Source organism: Balaenoptera acutorostrata, chromosome 21 (genome assembly GCF_949987535.1).
Source record: "Balaenoptera acutorostrata chromosome 21, mBalAcu1.1, whole genome shotgun sequence".
NCBI lineage: Eukaryota > Metazoa > Chordata > Mammalia > Artiodactyla > Balaenopteridae > Balaenoptera > Balaenoptera acutorostrata.
In genome coordinates this window covers 29,970,028-29,984,257 of record NC_080084.1, presented here as the reverse complement: position 1 = coordinate 29,984,257, position 14,230 = coordinate 29,970,028, and the positions used below count along the sequence as shown (strand labels likewise).

General features: G+C 43.3%; 1 protein-coding gene across 1 annotated transcript in view; it reads left to right on the top strand.

Annotated features, from left to right (window-relative positions):
• Nucleotides 1-14,230, top strand: part of CSMD1 (CUB and Sushi multiple domains 1) — a 1,828,277-nt gene that overhangs the window by 1,773,063 nt on the left and 40,984 nt on the right. The window contains exons 53-54 of the mRNA XM_057537433.1: nucleotides 10,342-10,515; nucleotides 11,912-12,085. Of these exons, the coding sequence (XP_057393416.1) occupies nucleotides 10,342-10,515; nucleotides 11,912-12,085 (348 nt within the window). The remainder of the gene's footprint in view (nucleotides 1-10,341; nucleotides 10,516-11,911; nucleotides 12,086-14,230) is intronic.

Here is a 14,230-nt window from a genome sequence, read left to right as displayed (position 1 = left end):
ACTTCAACTCTAACAGAGAAGAGGCAGGACCCTCAAAAACCAAAACAACCCCGAAAACTCTGATTTTAAGAAACAAATCACCCCAATGTGGAGGAAATGGGAAATTACCCAAGGAAACAGAGACAGTTACACCAGATGTTCTACAATGAATCCAGTTAAGAGAATGAAGTACACTTGAAGGGCCATGTCCTGAAGGACAGATCTGCCACGAGCTGGGAACAACAGAAGTATTCAGGACCATGAAATGTAAGGCCCATGCATAGGTGATGTTCGAAATAAAACCCAAGTTCACTCATCAGAGTTGGTGTTAAAGGAAGTGGACGAAAGAATGCAGAAGGGCTCAGCTTCCTCCTCACGCTGTCTTTTCTGTGAAGAAGAATTATGATGTGAATAGGAAGGTTAGAGAATCTTTTATATCAGACACTGGAAAGAGAAGGAGAAAGAGAAAGGAGTCCATCAGAGAGAACTTGAGAGTTTCAAGTAGAGTTGAGTCTCCTGGACGGGAGGGTCCCATCCAAGCAAGCTTCGGGTACCAGGGAGAAGATGGCCGAGTCACTGGCTCCTGGGGGATGTCATTAAAGGGAAGTACTCTAGCATTAGACAACTATTTGGTGTGACTTTTCACACTCAAGGGAAAGAAGTTAGCTGTCAGAAACTATGGATTTGTTAACTTGATGATACACAGAGCAGATAATCAAATCTATTATTTGTAAGTTCTTGTGTGATGTATATTTATGAAGAGCTAACATAGGTTCACAAAAATAACATGCTAGTCTGGATCCATCTTTGTTTGATGTTACTTTTAGATGGGTGTTTAGAAATAGTCTTCAGAAATGGTGTTTCTGAATTTTCGGCAAGATGTTATGTCAAGGTTTTCCATCATAACTCTTACAATTAAGAAAGAGTAATGTGGACCTTAGGTTAAGTCTTTTAAAGATTCCCTGAGAGACAGTACATGAATGATGTTCAGTGGATTGCTGTGATTTGGGAAGGAGGTTTCCAGGTGTATGTTTCTCTCTCCTTACTCTAGTCCTTTCCAAAACGTTTGTTTAGCTCCTGGATGAGGGCATAACACTGCTAGCTGAAAGAGTGAGAATAAATATGTGATGACAGATTCAGGAAATCTTCAAATCGAATGGTAGGCCAAATAGATTTCATTAGACATAGGAAAATAATGGAAATAGTGTAAAATTTTACTCAGAGTAAAAAACAAAATAACTGTCAATGTACATGGTGAGGAGAAAATTATGAAATCATAGCACACACAGAAGGACTGGGTGTTTTGGACAATGGAAGGCTCGTTTGTGCGAAGAGATGCCTCTGACACTGATATTGTTTTGTGACTAGTCTCCATCTCGTTCCGTGAGCCTGGGTGGGCCATATCTGGGGTGATGATTTCAGTTCTGTGAGATAGTTTATGTGGGCTGTTGAGGAACTGAAATGTGTATGTGGTGAAGGATCTGGTAACCATGACACTGGAGGAATGTTTGGAAAACTTGCGATCCTAAGTTTGGCCAAGAGAAAAGTTAGGGAGTAATTAATAGCTATTTTCAAATAGTTAAAATAATTGGTGGGAAAAAGAAGAAAAGAAAAAGAAACAAAAATAAAATTAATTAAACACATCTGCCAAGGGCAAGGACCAGGGTTGCTAATGACATTAGTGAAACAACTCCATTCATTGGTTTGAAATAGCAGATGCTATGTACAGAAAAATAGTTTTCAGACCCAATATAAGAAATATTTTCCCTTATTTATTTTTTAACATGTGGAATCTGTCCAGAAATGCAATGAAGACTTCCTATAGAAGGTGGTTGGCCACCTGGCAGGTTTTTGTCTGGGGCTCCATTAGACTCTGAGCTTTGTTGATTCTGTACCCACCATGCTTTCTCCATCACAATGCAAAATACTTTGGCAAAAACATTTTTCAAGTTGTGCGTGAGGTATCTTGCTTATTTTTAGGGTTACTAGAACAAAAAACGCTTTTGCCTGAGGTTTTCCTTCTATTTCATGTGGAGCAGGGATCGCTTATTTCCAGTTGTGGTACGATGGTTATTTCCAGTGGTTTCCGTCAGGGAAGAATATGCCAGATTCCTTGATGATCATTGCAGCGGAAATGGCCAAGCATATGCACAGACGCTGCCACAGTGAGAGTCTTGTGATTGTTAATGGTAGGAGAGCTGGATTTAAGGAGATGACGGGTGATTTTCTTTGTCTAACATTCGAGAACCTAATCTATGCTGTGTTTGTGGGTACCTAGTCTGAATTCTAAGCTAGAACCTTTGAGAAAAGATAGAATAAGGAAAGCTGGGCAACCCTGTGTGCAACCATCATTATACCTAAAATTTAGGCAAAGTAATACATTATGTATATCAGAGTACATTTTAATAAAGGGTTAGCCACACTTAATCAACGCCATCATCCCTGCTTTACACCTGGGCTCTCGCAGGGTGCTGTGAATTGTCCCGGACTTGTTCTGATTTACCATCTGTGCTGTGCAATGCTACAAATCTCCCTGGGCTGGAGAATTAAGCACTGAGAAGGTTCACCCCCCGTATCTGCATATCAGGTAACGTACAGTCCATCAGGGAAGTTTTACTGTCCCCATGCTCCCTTAGTTATTTTCTTCTGTTTATCTTCCCTGCAGTAGTTTGCGTTGAACCCGACAGAGAGCGCACCGACTACACGAGGTTGTACGTTTGTAATCCAGGTCTCCTGTCATAGAAAGCTACATTAATCTTTTAATACCATTTATATCATTTAGACATTTTCAACACATAATAACCCATCATGTCTTTCACTCTGTTACCTCTAATCTGTTTACTCAAGACGTCGGTGAAAGATTGAGACATTTCCCACCTAAAGAACATTATCTTTTTTTCATTAGATTATTTTGCTATTATCTGAAGTAAGTTTGCATTTGCTGTAATGACCTATGAGGAGACGAATTCCTTTGTAAATATGATATCATGGTGACATTCATGTGGCTAAAATAGCTAAATGACATGATTCAAAATGATATCATTAGACCATGTTTTTTCATAGTTGTTAGGGAATAAAACTGGAAAGTATTCAAATGCCTTGCATTTGATGATAGATCCATGTACAAATTTTTAATAAAACAAGTGATTATGACAATGCTTATATTGCAGCAAAAAGATGATATTAGAGCAGAAAGATTAACCCCTCCCTCCTTGATCTTGGTATAAAAGTGATCTGCAGTATAAAACTTAGTCTGTATGGTAGTCAGGGAAGGTAAAATATTTGGAAACACTCAGTGCTAATCTTCACATTTTACATCTGCATTATCAGTGGCTCGTAGATAAATGTCACAATATTCCTCCCAGCCACAAGTGCTTCTGTCTCTATTTCTGAATATTATCTAGTGATATTCATTTAATTCCTCAAGAAATATTGCACAGGATGTAAAGGTAAATAGGTGGTTCTTTTTTCTTTTAAGGAAATTATCATCAAAGGAATAAATAAGATAAAAACCAAGTATCTTTAATAAAAAGTTGAGATTGATGAACGTCAGGAGAGAGGTCCACGCAGAATCCTCCCCATACCCAGGGAGGGAGCCACTTTGATGAAGAGGGCACTCCAACACACAGCAGTAGACTAGAGCATCCCAGAAATGAGAACCACGGAACAAGTAGCAGCTGCATAGGTGCAGAACTGTGGGGCAGGAGGTCCTGATGGCTCGCCTGGACCAAGCACGATCCGGGTTGGTGCTCTTTGTGGTCACGTGATGCTGAGGGACGGTGCTAATATGGCAACGCGATTGTGGAAGGAATTCACGTCCTTTCACGAACGCCCCCTCTAGATCAGGCAGGGGCTAATGCTGGTGCAGAGGCCATGACACTGCTCTTAGAACTCACAGTCTCAGAGTGGAGATAAATAGGTAAGAAAAATTCTACTTCTGTCTGCTGAATTCAAAACAAAACAACCCTCACCATGTAGGTATTGTAAACGGATGGTCCTGGAGATAGAGTCTCCTTCTGCAGGGAAACCTAAAATAAGGGAGATGTTTGCGTTGAGTATTAATGGGCAGTAATTCCTTTAGGGTTTGTGAAGACTGCAAACACAGGGTGGATTTGGATTAAGTTATATGACATTTTACAGGCAGACAAGAATGTGAAAGAAGTGTTATGCAAAAGGGCAGTGTGTGTGCAAAGTGATAGAGGTAAAAAGTGTGGTACATTGAGGAACTACATTAATAAAAAGGCAGATGAGAGATTTCTGAAAGCCCAGAGACTACCCAAATCATGGTACTGGCCTGAAATTTTCGTATCAAATATGGTTTAAAATAATTGCCGTTGACCAGGGTGTGTCAAACAGAGATGTGATACAAATGTATTTTGTGGCGAAGGGATGGGCCCTGGTCGTTGGTGTTACTAAGGGCACAGAGTGTTGTACAGATCATCACACCCCACTGGCCAATCCCTGCAAAGATTCACGTGCTTTCTACAATACTACATGTTCTCGGACTTCCACAAAGTTGCTCAACATTACCGCTCAAAATTGCTCGTGGAGAAAAAGAAAAAGTCTCATTTGTGAGAACTCAAATATGTTCCTTTAGTATGCACAGATCTGGAGATTTAAATACCATCCACCGACGTGTAATGCTCTTAAACGTGTTCCCTGTACATAAGAGGATCTGATCCATCTGACATTTCATGACCATTTGTTAATAGTCAAACGGTGTTTGCTATTGGCTTTAGAATTCCCTGCCAAATACCCCTGCCTTTAGCCCCAAGCTGGAGTTATCACTGGAATGGGCAGAATGAAGCAGATTGCATTTCTAATTCTCTTGCAGGTACAGCGTACTTACAACACTTATTATTTTCAGCAATAAGTACCAATAATAACAAAGCAAACATGAAGGTTGAATATTTGGTTTGTAGATTTTCTAAAAATGTATAAATGTATTCAGTTCTAATCCCCAAACCAATATTTAGTATTTGTACTGACACAAACTGGCACAGTGAAAAGAAGGTGACCTTAAAATAGGGAATTCTGGGGTGGGGGGGGCGACGTGTTTGTGTGTATGTGTGAGTGTGAGAGAGTGTGGCCTTAGGGCAGGAGAGAGATCCAGCTATTCAGTTCCTGTTGACGCACAGAGCCCGCAGCGAGGATGCCCAGCACGGGGAACTCCTGTAACCTGGGAGCCGCGCGCCCCGCAGGTCCCCTGGAGGAGCAGGTTTCCAGGGCACCAGTGGAACTGTATTAAATTCCCAAATCACAGAATTCGCTTCTGAAATTGCACGAGTCTAGGTAATTGTAAGAGACTCTAACACACGTTGCCTGAAAGTATTCAATACTTGAAAGAAGCATTCAGACTCTGCCTTTGTCGTGAGTTTAGGCACATCTGCTAACTGACATCTGACACTCTGTGTCTGTCACTCAGCAAAGTCACCACTGAAAGTCAGTGCGGTTTGTTAGGTTGCAGACCGTGATCACTGCAGCATCAGAAACAGTGACGCGCAGTCCAGAGAGCTCAGCTAGCTGCTGCAAAACCCTGCCCGTGGGTGGGACTCCATCTCTACAGTGTACGTGCACGTGACTCCCAGACAGCAGGGATGCGAGGGCAGGTGTGAGGGCAGAGGACGCAAGGGATTCCATTCATCCAGGGCGCAGTTTTCAGAATATTCACTCTGCTACTCAGAATCGTTGTACGACACACACTAAAACATGTGCGTGTAGACTCTGGACAGTAGCCTTCTAGAACCACTGCTTGGAGAGGCTGGTCAGCTGAGGCCCTGCCCTGGGGGATAAACGCATTACTCGCGGCAAGTGCCGGTCCCCCTGTCCCGTGTGCTGGCCTGGGCTGCGTGATGTCAGGGCCGCGGGCTGGCGGCTTCTCTGCACTTCAGACCGTGAGCTGGGCTCCCACACGACTGGGCCGCCGTCTGCCTTCTCCAGTTCCCACGCGGAACGAGTTTGCGGGAAACCCTCGACCCAGGAGGAAACTGAGAATCCCCTTGCCCGTCCCTCTTTCTCCCTGGGTTTGGCTCATGGCAGCCCCAAGGCGACTTCTCCCTGTGAGAGGCGACTGGCATTCATTCAACCTGGCCACCACTCTGTGTTTTAGCGAAGTTTGGTAGATTTTATTCCTCCTAACTCAATTTTCGAGAAAGATTGTTAAAAGAGATTCTCTTTTCTATTTGGGACATCTAACTAAAGCATAATAACTAAAATATAGTAAATTAAAACAGTACAGCTTTCGTTATATCTAAAGTAGCATAAACTTAAAGGCCAGTGATCTTCACAGAGGAGTCATTTTGCAAATGAGGTGAAACCTGCAGACTCTTGTGACCCACTCACAGGTATGAAATCTTAATTTTTCTGAAATTTCATGGAATTCCTATTCCATTGTTCAATTCGTCTTAACAGGCCAATTTGAAGGATATTTTTTAATGGTATATAGTGTGTGAAATAAAGAGAGTCACCGAACTAGAACTGGAAAATACCCACCCTGGCATGGAATTCTTGATTCTGCTACTGATTCTCTCAAGAACAATTTTAAGCAGTTGGAGAATTACCCATTCCATAGTAATGCCTGTCCTCAGCAGGGAGAAAATGCAGAATTAAAATGTAAAGTTCTAGGAATTTGGAAGTAGTAGAATTGGTTATTCATACTTAACTAAAAGAAAATTCAGCAGTTCCTTTAGGATATATCTCTATATCTATCAATCAATCTGTCCACTGAATTAAAAATCATATGCAGTTACAGTTTTACAGCATCCTACCTAATTCTTTAGCTCCTTGCTAACCAGAGCTCTCAGGCTCTGATTAGTGGCAGATTACTAAATTCACGAGTAGGATTGATGTAAAAATAAAATAGGCCACATGCTTTTCACTTAGATTTTCTGTCCGCACTTTAATGGAACCATTTGTCAGGAAATTTGGCTTCCTTGATTTCCTAGGTGTGATGACACTGGCTGCAGAATTGCCTGTAAAAAACATTTAGTGATCTTTGTTTAAGCTGAAGCCAAATGCTAATGAAAAGGAAACAAGCAAACAAAAGCACAAACACAAAACCTAGGGGCCTGGCATCACAGTGTCGGATCTACTGGATAATCACATTATTTTATTTAGTTGATATTTTGTTTTGAAATGTGCAGGACTGCCCTCATCCCAATTCTTTTTTTTTTTTTTTTCCAGTTAATAGAGTTACTTATCCTTCTTTACTGCTTTTTATACTCAGTGGAATAGTAATAATTAAATGCACCCCAAATTATGGAGATATAGCACATGAAATATGTAAGGTCATAAACTGAAGAGGATAAAATAGGAAGTGAAGTTCGAGGTGGTCCTGTCAATTCTTCTTCCTTCAGGCACTGAGCTGAAAGGGAGTGTGTTTGAAAGACATCCCCGATTTTCTTTAGGTCTTTAAGGCCAGTTCCTCCCAGAACTGAAGTGACTACATGTCAAAGAAGAGTTGCTGTTGGAAGTCTTTATTTCCACACAAGCCTGTCAGCCTTGCCATCTGGTTTCTGGAGTGTACAGATATCTCCTTGCCGTTAGGAGTGCTTATTTGCCAGGCTTTCAACAGAGAATGCAGCCTTGAAGCATGTGTCCTACTGAAAACTTAGATGGAAAAAATATGATTGAGGTTTAAAAGTGAGCCTAGCCAGTCGTGTTTGTCCAAGTCAAGAGTGCAGCTGTGCAGATCACGGAGAGGGTTGGGGACTTTCTGTCGCAATGTATCCCTTTCAGCATCTCGGTTACCCTGAGCCCGGGTCCCTCCTCTTGGGGTGCTGATCAGGTTCAGAGTACCCCCAAAGTGCTTGACATTCTCTAGAGTAGCAGCCAGGAATCAGGTGGCCCGCCCTGTCTCTGAGGATTGGAGTGTGTTATTTTGGTGAGTGCTTCTAGAAATTACATCTTTTCCTTCTCACCTCGGAAGTGGCTGGATCCCTGCAGTAAGCCCGTGCGTGGCGGCTCTGGCTCCTTTCTTGTCTCGGGGATGCAAGGGGGGCTCCACGTCTCGACCCGACGGAGATCGCCGCGCAAAGCCCGGCCTCTGGGAAGGAGCCCGCATCCGTGTTCCAGGATAACAGCCTCAGAAGCTCTCCCTTCAGCCCCCGGAGAACATTCAGCCTCCTCCCAGTTCCCTGCTTGTTTCACGCCTGGTGTGGGGGGAGGCGATCTGGCTTCTGGTCAGAATCAGGTTTATTGATCTGGATCTGGCTGAGTGGAAAAGCTGCAGAGGTGACAAAAGATCAAGCGAATCGAGCACAACTTGACCCGACCTCTTACAAATGTTAGCGCAGAGATTCTGCTCAAAGAGGGATACCTGCCACCGATTCGGTTTTCTCCCTCTGTCCTCTGCAAGGTCATCTTGCCGATAACAGATCTGGTTCAAACCTAGGATAACACAATGCAGCTGCATTGCCTTAAACAGAAATAGAGAGTACTGTTCTGAATTCTTCCAGAATGGTGGCATTAGCCCTGAGTGTCATATGACAGTAGTTTGGCCATGCTCTCAGCTTAGGGGTTGCTGTACTCTGAGTAAAACACTGGCAGCTGGGTGCTCTACTCGGAGGGTAGTGGCCAGGGGAAGTCCACTCCAGAACGCTCTGCAGCCGCTCCAGCCTAAGGAGCGAGTTTTGGTGGACAATTTAGGAACTCTCCTTGTCTATCCATCCTTTTCATGTCAGTTACTCCTAATGCTCCATAGTTTGTTGAGTTAACAAGATACTCTTTCCATGGACGTGAGGAGGGGGGAGGGACAGAGAGGAGGACGGAAGGAGAGGAAGGAAAGAAAGTGGAAGGAGAGTGAAAGAGAAGAAGGGAATCCCGCCTTTCATAGTTTTTCCTGGACCACACAGCACCTTCCTACTGTTACAGAGAAAAAATATTCATGACGCTCCTTAACGATAATGAGGCAGACTTTTTTTAGTACCCTAGCGATTGGTTGTAGGGACCAGGGTGATGGGATTTCACAAAGATATGGCTCAACTCCAGATGCCGTGTTGGCCAGCGGGGGTCACAGCCAAGGGGCAGGGAGGGGGCACGGGTGGGACATTCCTGAGAGGGAACCTCAGGGCTTGGAGGGGTTCTGGCTGAACCCACCTACCAGTGGCAGGTGCGGTGAGAAACTGGCTCAGATGTTGAGGCTGGAGGGTTCTCATAGGCTGACTCAGCAGGGTGCTTGCTGAAGTCGGCTTTTACAAGGAGGTGCGCAGGGCCTGGGAGGAGTGTCAGGACCCGGATTAAAGCTTTGTCAGGCAAAGAACCTTTGTCACTCCCCAGCCTTCAACTCGAGAAGGACTGAAAATTCCTTTAGCTTCCTTCCCCACTTGGAAGCCCTCTGGTTCTGAAGCTTACCTGACACCCTGTTTGCCAGCGACCTCCTTACATATCAGAGTCCTCACATCAGTACTGTTTTCCTCCCCTTAAGTACTGATGTTCACCCCAGTTTCGTTTGGGGGCCCTTTCTTTCCTTGCTGTACATACTCTTCACGGGCGAGCTCAGCCACCTGTTGGGTTCAGCCTCCATCTGTAATCTAGCTTTTCCTAAATCTGCTGTGTCTGCAGGGTGTCCCTCCCCTGAGCTCTGGGCTTCTGTGTTCAACTGAGGATGCGACAGTTTCCCCTAGACATCAGTTCAGACATAACTCAAATGGACATTTTCTGAAATTGAACTTATTTTCTGATATCAATCCTTCCTTTGGAATTTCACAGATAGTTCAGGAATCTAGTCTCTCACTGGAGATCCTTCCATCCTTTTCTTTGCTACCCATTTTCAATAGGGTTACAGAACTTATATGAATTCTAAGTGTCTCTTCCTTTCTTTTGGCTTTTATTTGGAAATAGAATAAATAGATAAATAACATAAAATATCAGTAAGAAAAATAAGTAAAAGAAGTAAATGGAGAAACTATAACTGGGGAATTACCTTTTAACAATTTTATATTTGAACTATTACTTATGTTACCCACAATTGTTGAGAAAAACTAATGAGTTGAAGAAAACTCTATCAAATAAAAAATAAATAAATGGAAAATATTCCAATAATGTTTGCATTCAATGCTGTCAGTCACTTGACAATAAAGATAAACTAATTTTGAATGTAGTACTTTTATTATTTTAGATTTTTTTATTGGAGTATACTTGATTTACAGTGGTGTGTTAATTTTTCCTGTACAGCATAGTGACCCGGATATACATATACATATATATCCTTTTGTATATTCTTTTTCATTCTGGTTTATCCCAGGACGTTGAATAGAGTTCCCTGTGCCGTACCATAGGACTCTGTTGTTTCTCCACGAACGTGGTACTTTTACAGAAGACAGGCTCTCCAGCGTGTTTTTGTCGGCTTTGCTTGCTTTTCAGCGGGCCACTGCGGCTCTCCGGATCCCATCGTGAACGGTCACATCAGCGGCGACGGCTTCAGTTACAGGGACACCGTGGTGTATCAGTGCAACCCCGGTTTCCGGCTCGTGGGGACTTCCGTCCGGATATGCTTGCAAGACCACAAGTGGTCCGGACACACCCCAGTCTGTGTCCGTAAGTACAGCCTGTGAACTAACTCAGCGGGTGCTTCCCTTCGTGGTGTTTTCTTTTGTCATTAGGTCATAACACAGACACGTTTAAGCTCAGAGAAAGGATGGAGAGCTGTCGGAAGAGAGAGAACGTGGGCGCTCCTCCCCTTCCGTCTCTGGTCCTCCTCCCGTTCCATGTCCTTCCGATGCCTCCTGCAGGCTCCCGCCACATTGAGTTTGCTCACCAGCTCATCTCAGATGGGTCCCAGGATGAGGGAGGTCAGGCATTCATTCCCCCAGCGTTGTCCCAGGACGACGAGGTGGAAACAGCGTCCCACCAGAGGAGGATAGAGGTGCTGGGCCCGAGTCTGCAGGTTGGCTTTGCAGGGGCCCCACGGTAGCCACCCCCCAAGCTTCTGTGTTGTTTTGTGTTCTTGTCATTGCTTCATCAAGAACGCAGAGAGTTTGTACGCGGTCCTCCCTTTAATAAAGAGGTGAAATTGTATGTAACCATTGTCCTCAAACTTTATAAGTTGAGAGACGACTGCTGACTCCTATTTTTAGAAGAGATTGTACCCTTATGCAAATTTCCTTTTAAACCAATTTTTTTTCCTAACATGTTCTTTATTTTCCTAAACAAGGGGATTGTTGATGTAAGTTTAGGACAGTGGCAGGTGTTCTCTGGGATAGTGCTGTGGTAACTGTACACAGTTCAAGGGTGAAAGCTTTGCTTAGAAGAAAAAATTGTTGACAAGATAAATGAGAAGGAAAACACCAGTTTTACAACTGTAATGTGTTTCTTTTGAAAGGGCCAGTGAAGGATATGTTCATGATTTTTATTGCTGTTATTGTGGACATGACATAATGAGGGTTGGCTATCTTCCAAAGGACCATACAATAGGGAATGTCAAAGAAAATATGATTTGAGCATGTACTCTTATTTTTGCTAATTTCATAATGTTTAAATTGATATTGGATTAATTTATACATACACGATTTAAATTATCATCCAATTCCCTATAATGTTTCAAGATGAGAGTTCCACAAAATTAGCTGGTGTGTTCTCAGGGGAAAATATTCAGAACTCATGATTAATACAAAAATTTAGCATCTCTTGTTTTTCACTGCTTTATTTTAAAATTACCTGATATTCTATCATGATGTAAGAAATAATAATTATGGTGATGAAGAAAGTACATTTGCCAGGCGCTAGTTATTTTCCACGATTATAATACAAACCTGTGGGTTCAGCCCATGATTCTTTCTCTCAATATTCCCTTCCAAATATAAACACAATCTGTAACATATCTGATTAGCTGTCAACCCCTTAATTCATACATTTAACATACCTGTATATGTATTAATGAAGAATGCCAAGTGAGAGTGATGACTTATTAATGTGGACCTGTCTTCCTCCGTAGCCATCACCTGCGGCCACCCAGGGAACCCTGCCCATGGCTTCACTAACGGCAGCGAGTTCAACCTGAATGATGTTGTGAACTTCACGTGCAACGCCGGCTACTTGCTGCAGGGCGCGTCTCGGGCCCAGTGTCGGAGCAACGGCCAGTGGAGCAGCCCTCTGCCGACCTGCCGAGGTAGGAGAGCTTCCGGGTTAGTGAGGGCTGAACCATAACACCAGGGAGCCTGTCTGCGTGCGTAGAGGGGGAAGCTTCCCCTCCAGGGACAGGGCTTCTGCAAGCGCTTGTTGTTGGGGTGGGAAAACATTTCTGAGTATAACGCGCAAATCGCTCCATGGCCTTTTTCTTGCTATTGGCCAGATATTCAGTCAAAAAACCCTGGGATTCTCTACTTCAAAGACTACTCGTCTTCCGTTTGTCTTTCTCTCCTTTTATGCACTCACTTATTTCTGCCACATGTATTCCACACCTTTGGTCCTTAAGCTTCTAGCCTTATGGATGTATTTGAGAAGTTCTTATTGCTTTTAAATCTCAAGTTTTAGAAATTCACTTCTTTAAAAGTGGACACATAGATCTGGACTAACACCTAAATTTCCAAGGGAATGCTGCTTTGTAGTTTTTGTATTTCTAGATGTTTGAGCTAGAAATACAAAAACTTTTCCTTAAAACATCTCCTTCAGATATTTTCCATTAAAACATCTCTCTTACTGAAGACGCATGTCCTTCCATGTGAAGGTGAGTTTTTTGTTGTTTTGGTTTGGTTTGGTTTTTTGGTAATAATATGGTATTAAAGGCAGACACTTATGGAGGTCCCTTGCTCTGACAACCACCCACCTTCCCACTGGGCCCCAAGGGAGCTGTATTCAAATGTAACAATAGCAGAATGGGAATCCAGGCAAGTTTTAAATAGCAGTTATGTGAAATTGGCTACAAACTGTCGAGTCTGGCACATGTCTATATCAGAGTGCTTGGCTTAAGCTCAAAGACAAAGTAAAGCCTCCTAATTCCACTTCCCTCTAAAACTCCCTTTTCAATGTTGGAAAGTCTTGCTGTGAAGAGCAGAGACACCAGGTTCCCTGTTCTCACTGTCCCCAGAAAGCGGGCTTCGGGCGTGTCCTGTTTGGGGGGGGGTGGAGTATCTCACAGAGATGCCCCTGGTTTCTTGTTCCAAAGCTCCTGCTGGTCTCCTGACAACGTGGGGGTCTGGTCAGCTTGGACATTGACAAGTTCATCTTGTAGGTTATATGTTATTATTATAATTGTATTAGGCAGGGCCATGGAACGGGGTGACTAGGGTTAGGGGACATCTTGGAATGTGTGAGCCAGGGCAGGAAGCTGGCTTCTAAATGACCTGTGGCCCCTCTGCCTTCCACGTGGGGCACCTTGGCAAACCCTAAATGCTTGCTGAGCATCGTGATGCGCGTGGCTGTGATGAGCAGGGTCACTCACTCAGCCTCCCCCTCACGTCTCACAGGGAAACGTGCGGCCCACGTGTCTGCCGGGAGCCCTGAGCACGTGGACAGCAGTGGACAGGCTGAGCTGTAGGTGTCCGCCACTTGGTAACGCAGCTGCAAAGATGTAGGAAAAGGTTACACACCTTTAATCAAACTGCTTTTCACTGCCCTATACAACAAGGAAAAACAGCACAACTGAAAGAATGGTTACAAATGAAGGCCCTTAAATTTGGGTTCAGTTTATCTTCACACAGGGTTACGGCCTAACTGTGCCTTTGATGCCTTAGGTGTATGAGAACCATCTATATCCATTCCCCCCAAACCCTTCTACTCAACTTAATTTAATATTTATTAAGCACCTACTGTGTTCCAAATGCTGTGCTGCACACTGTCAGTACAGAGATGGGTGAAATACTTCATACCTTTAAGTAGATACCAATCCGGGGGCTAATTATGGGGGAGAAAGTCCCCACAGCTGCTGAGACTTTGTCCACTGGGCACAGTACATTCTGGTTAAATGAAAGATTGAGTAAGTTCAAAACAGCAGGCTTTTAATTATCAAAACTTTTTTTGTTTCTGTACTTCATTATCCTCTAACTTATGCCAAAAAGAGAGAGAGAAGAAGTTAAATGCCTATCATTTATTAATGGTTTTTGGTGTTTTACAATAGATACTAGGTCCTTTAGATATCTATGGCGCAGTTTAAAGAATGCTAGAATGTGTTTTAAAGTCTTCAGTATTGATTCTGACTTTTCTTACCTTCCTCCCTTTTCTTGAAAAATAGGAATGGGCTTATTTTTTTAGTAGACGTTATTTTGTAGAGCAGTTTAGGTTCATGGCAAAGTTGGGCTGAAGGTACAGAGATTTC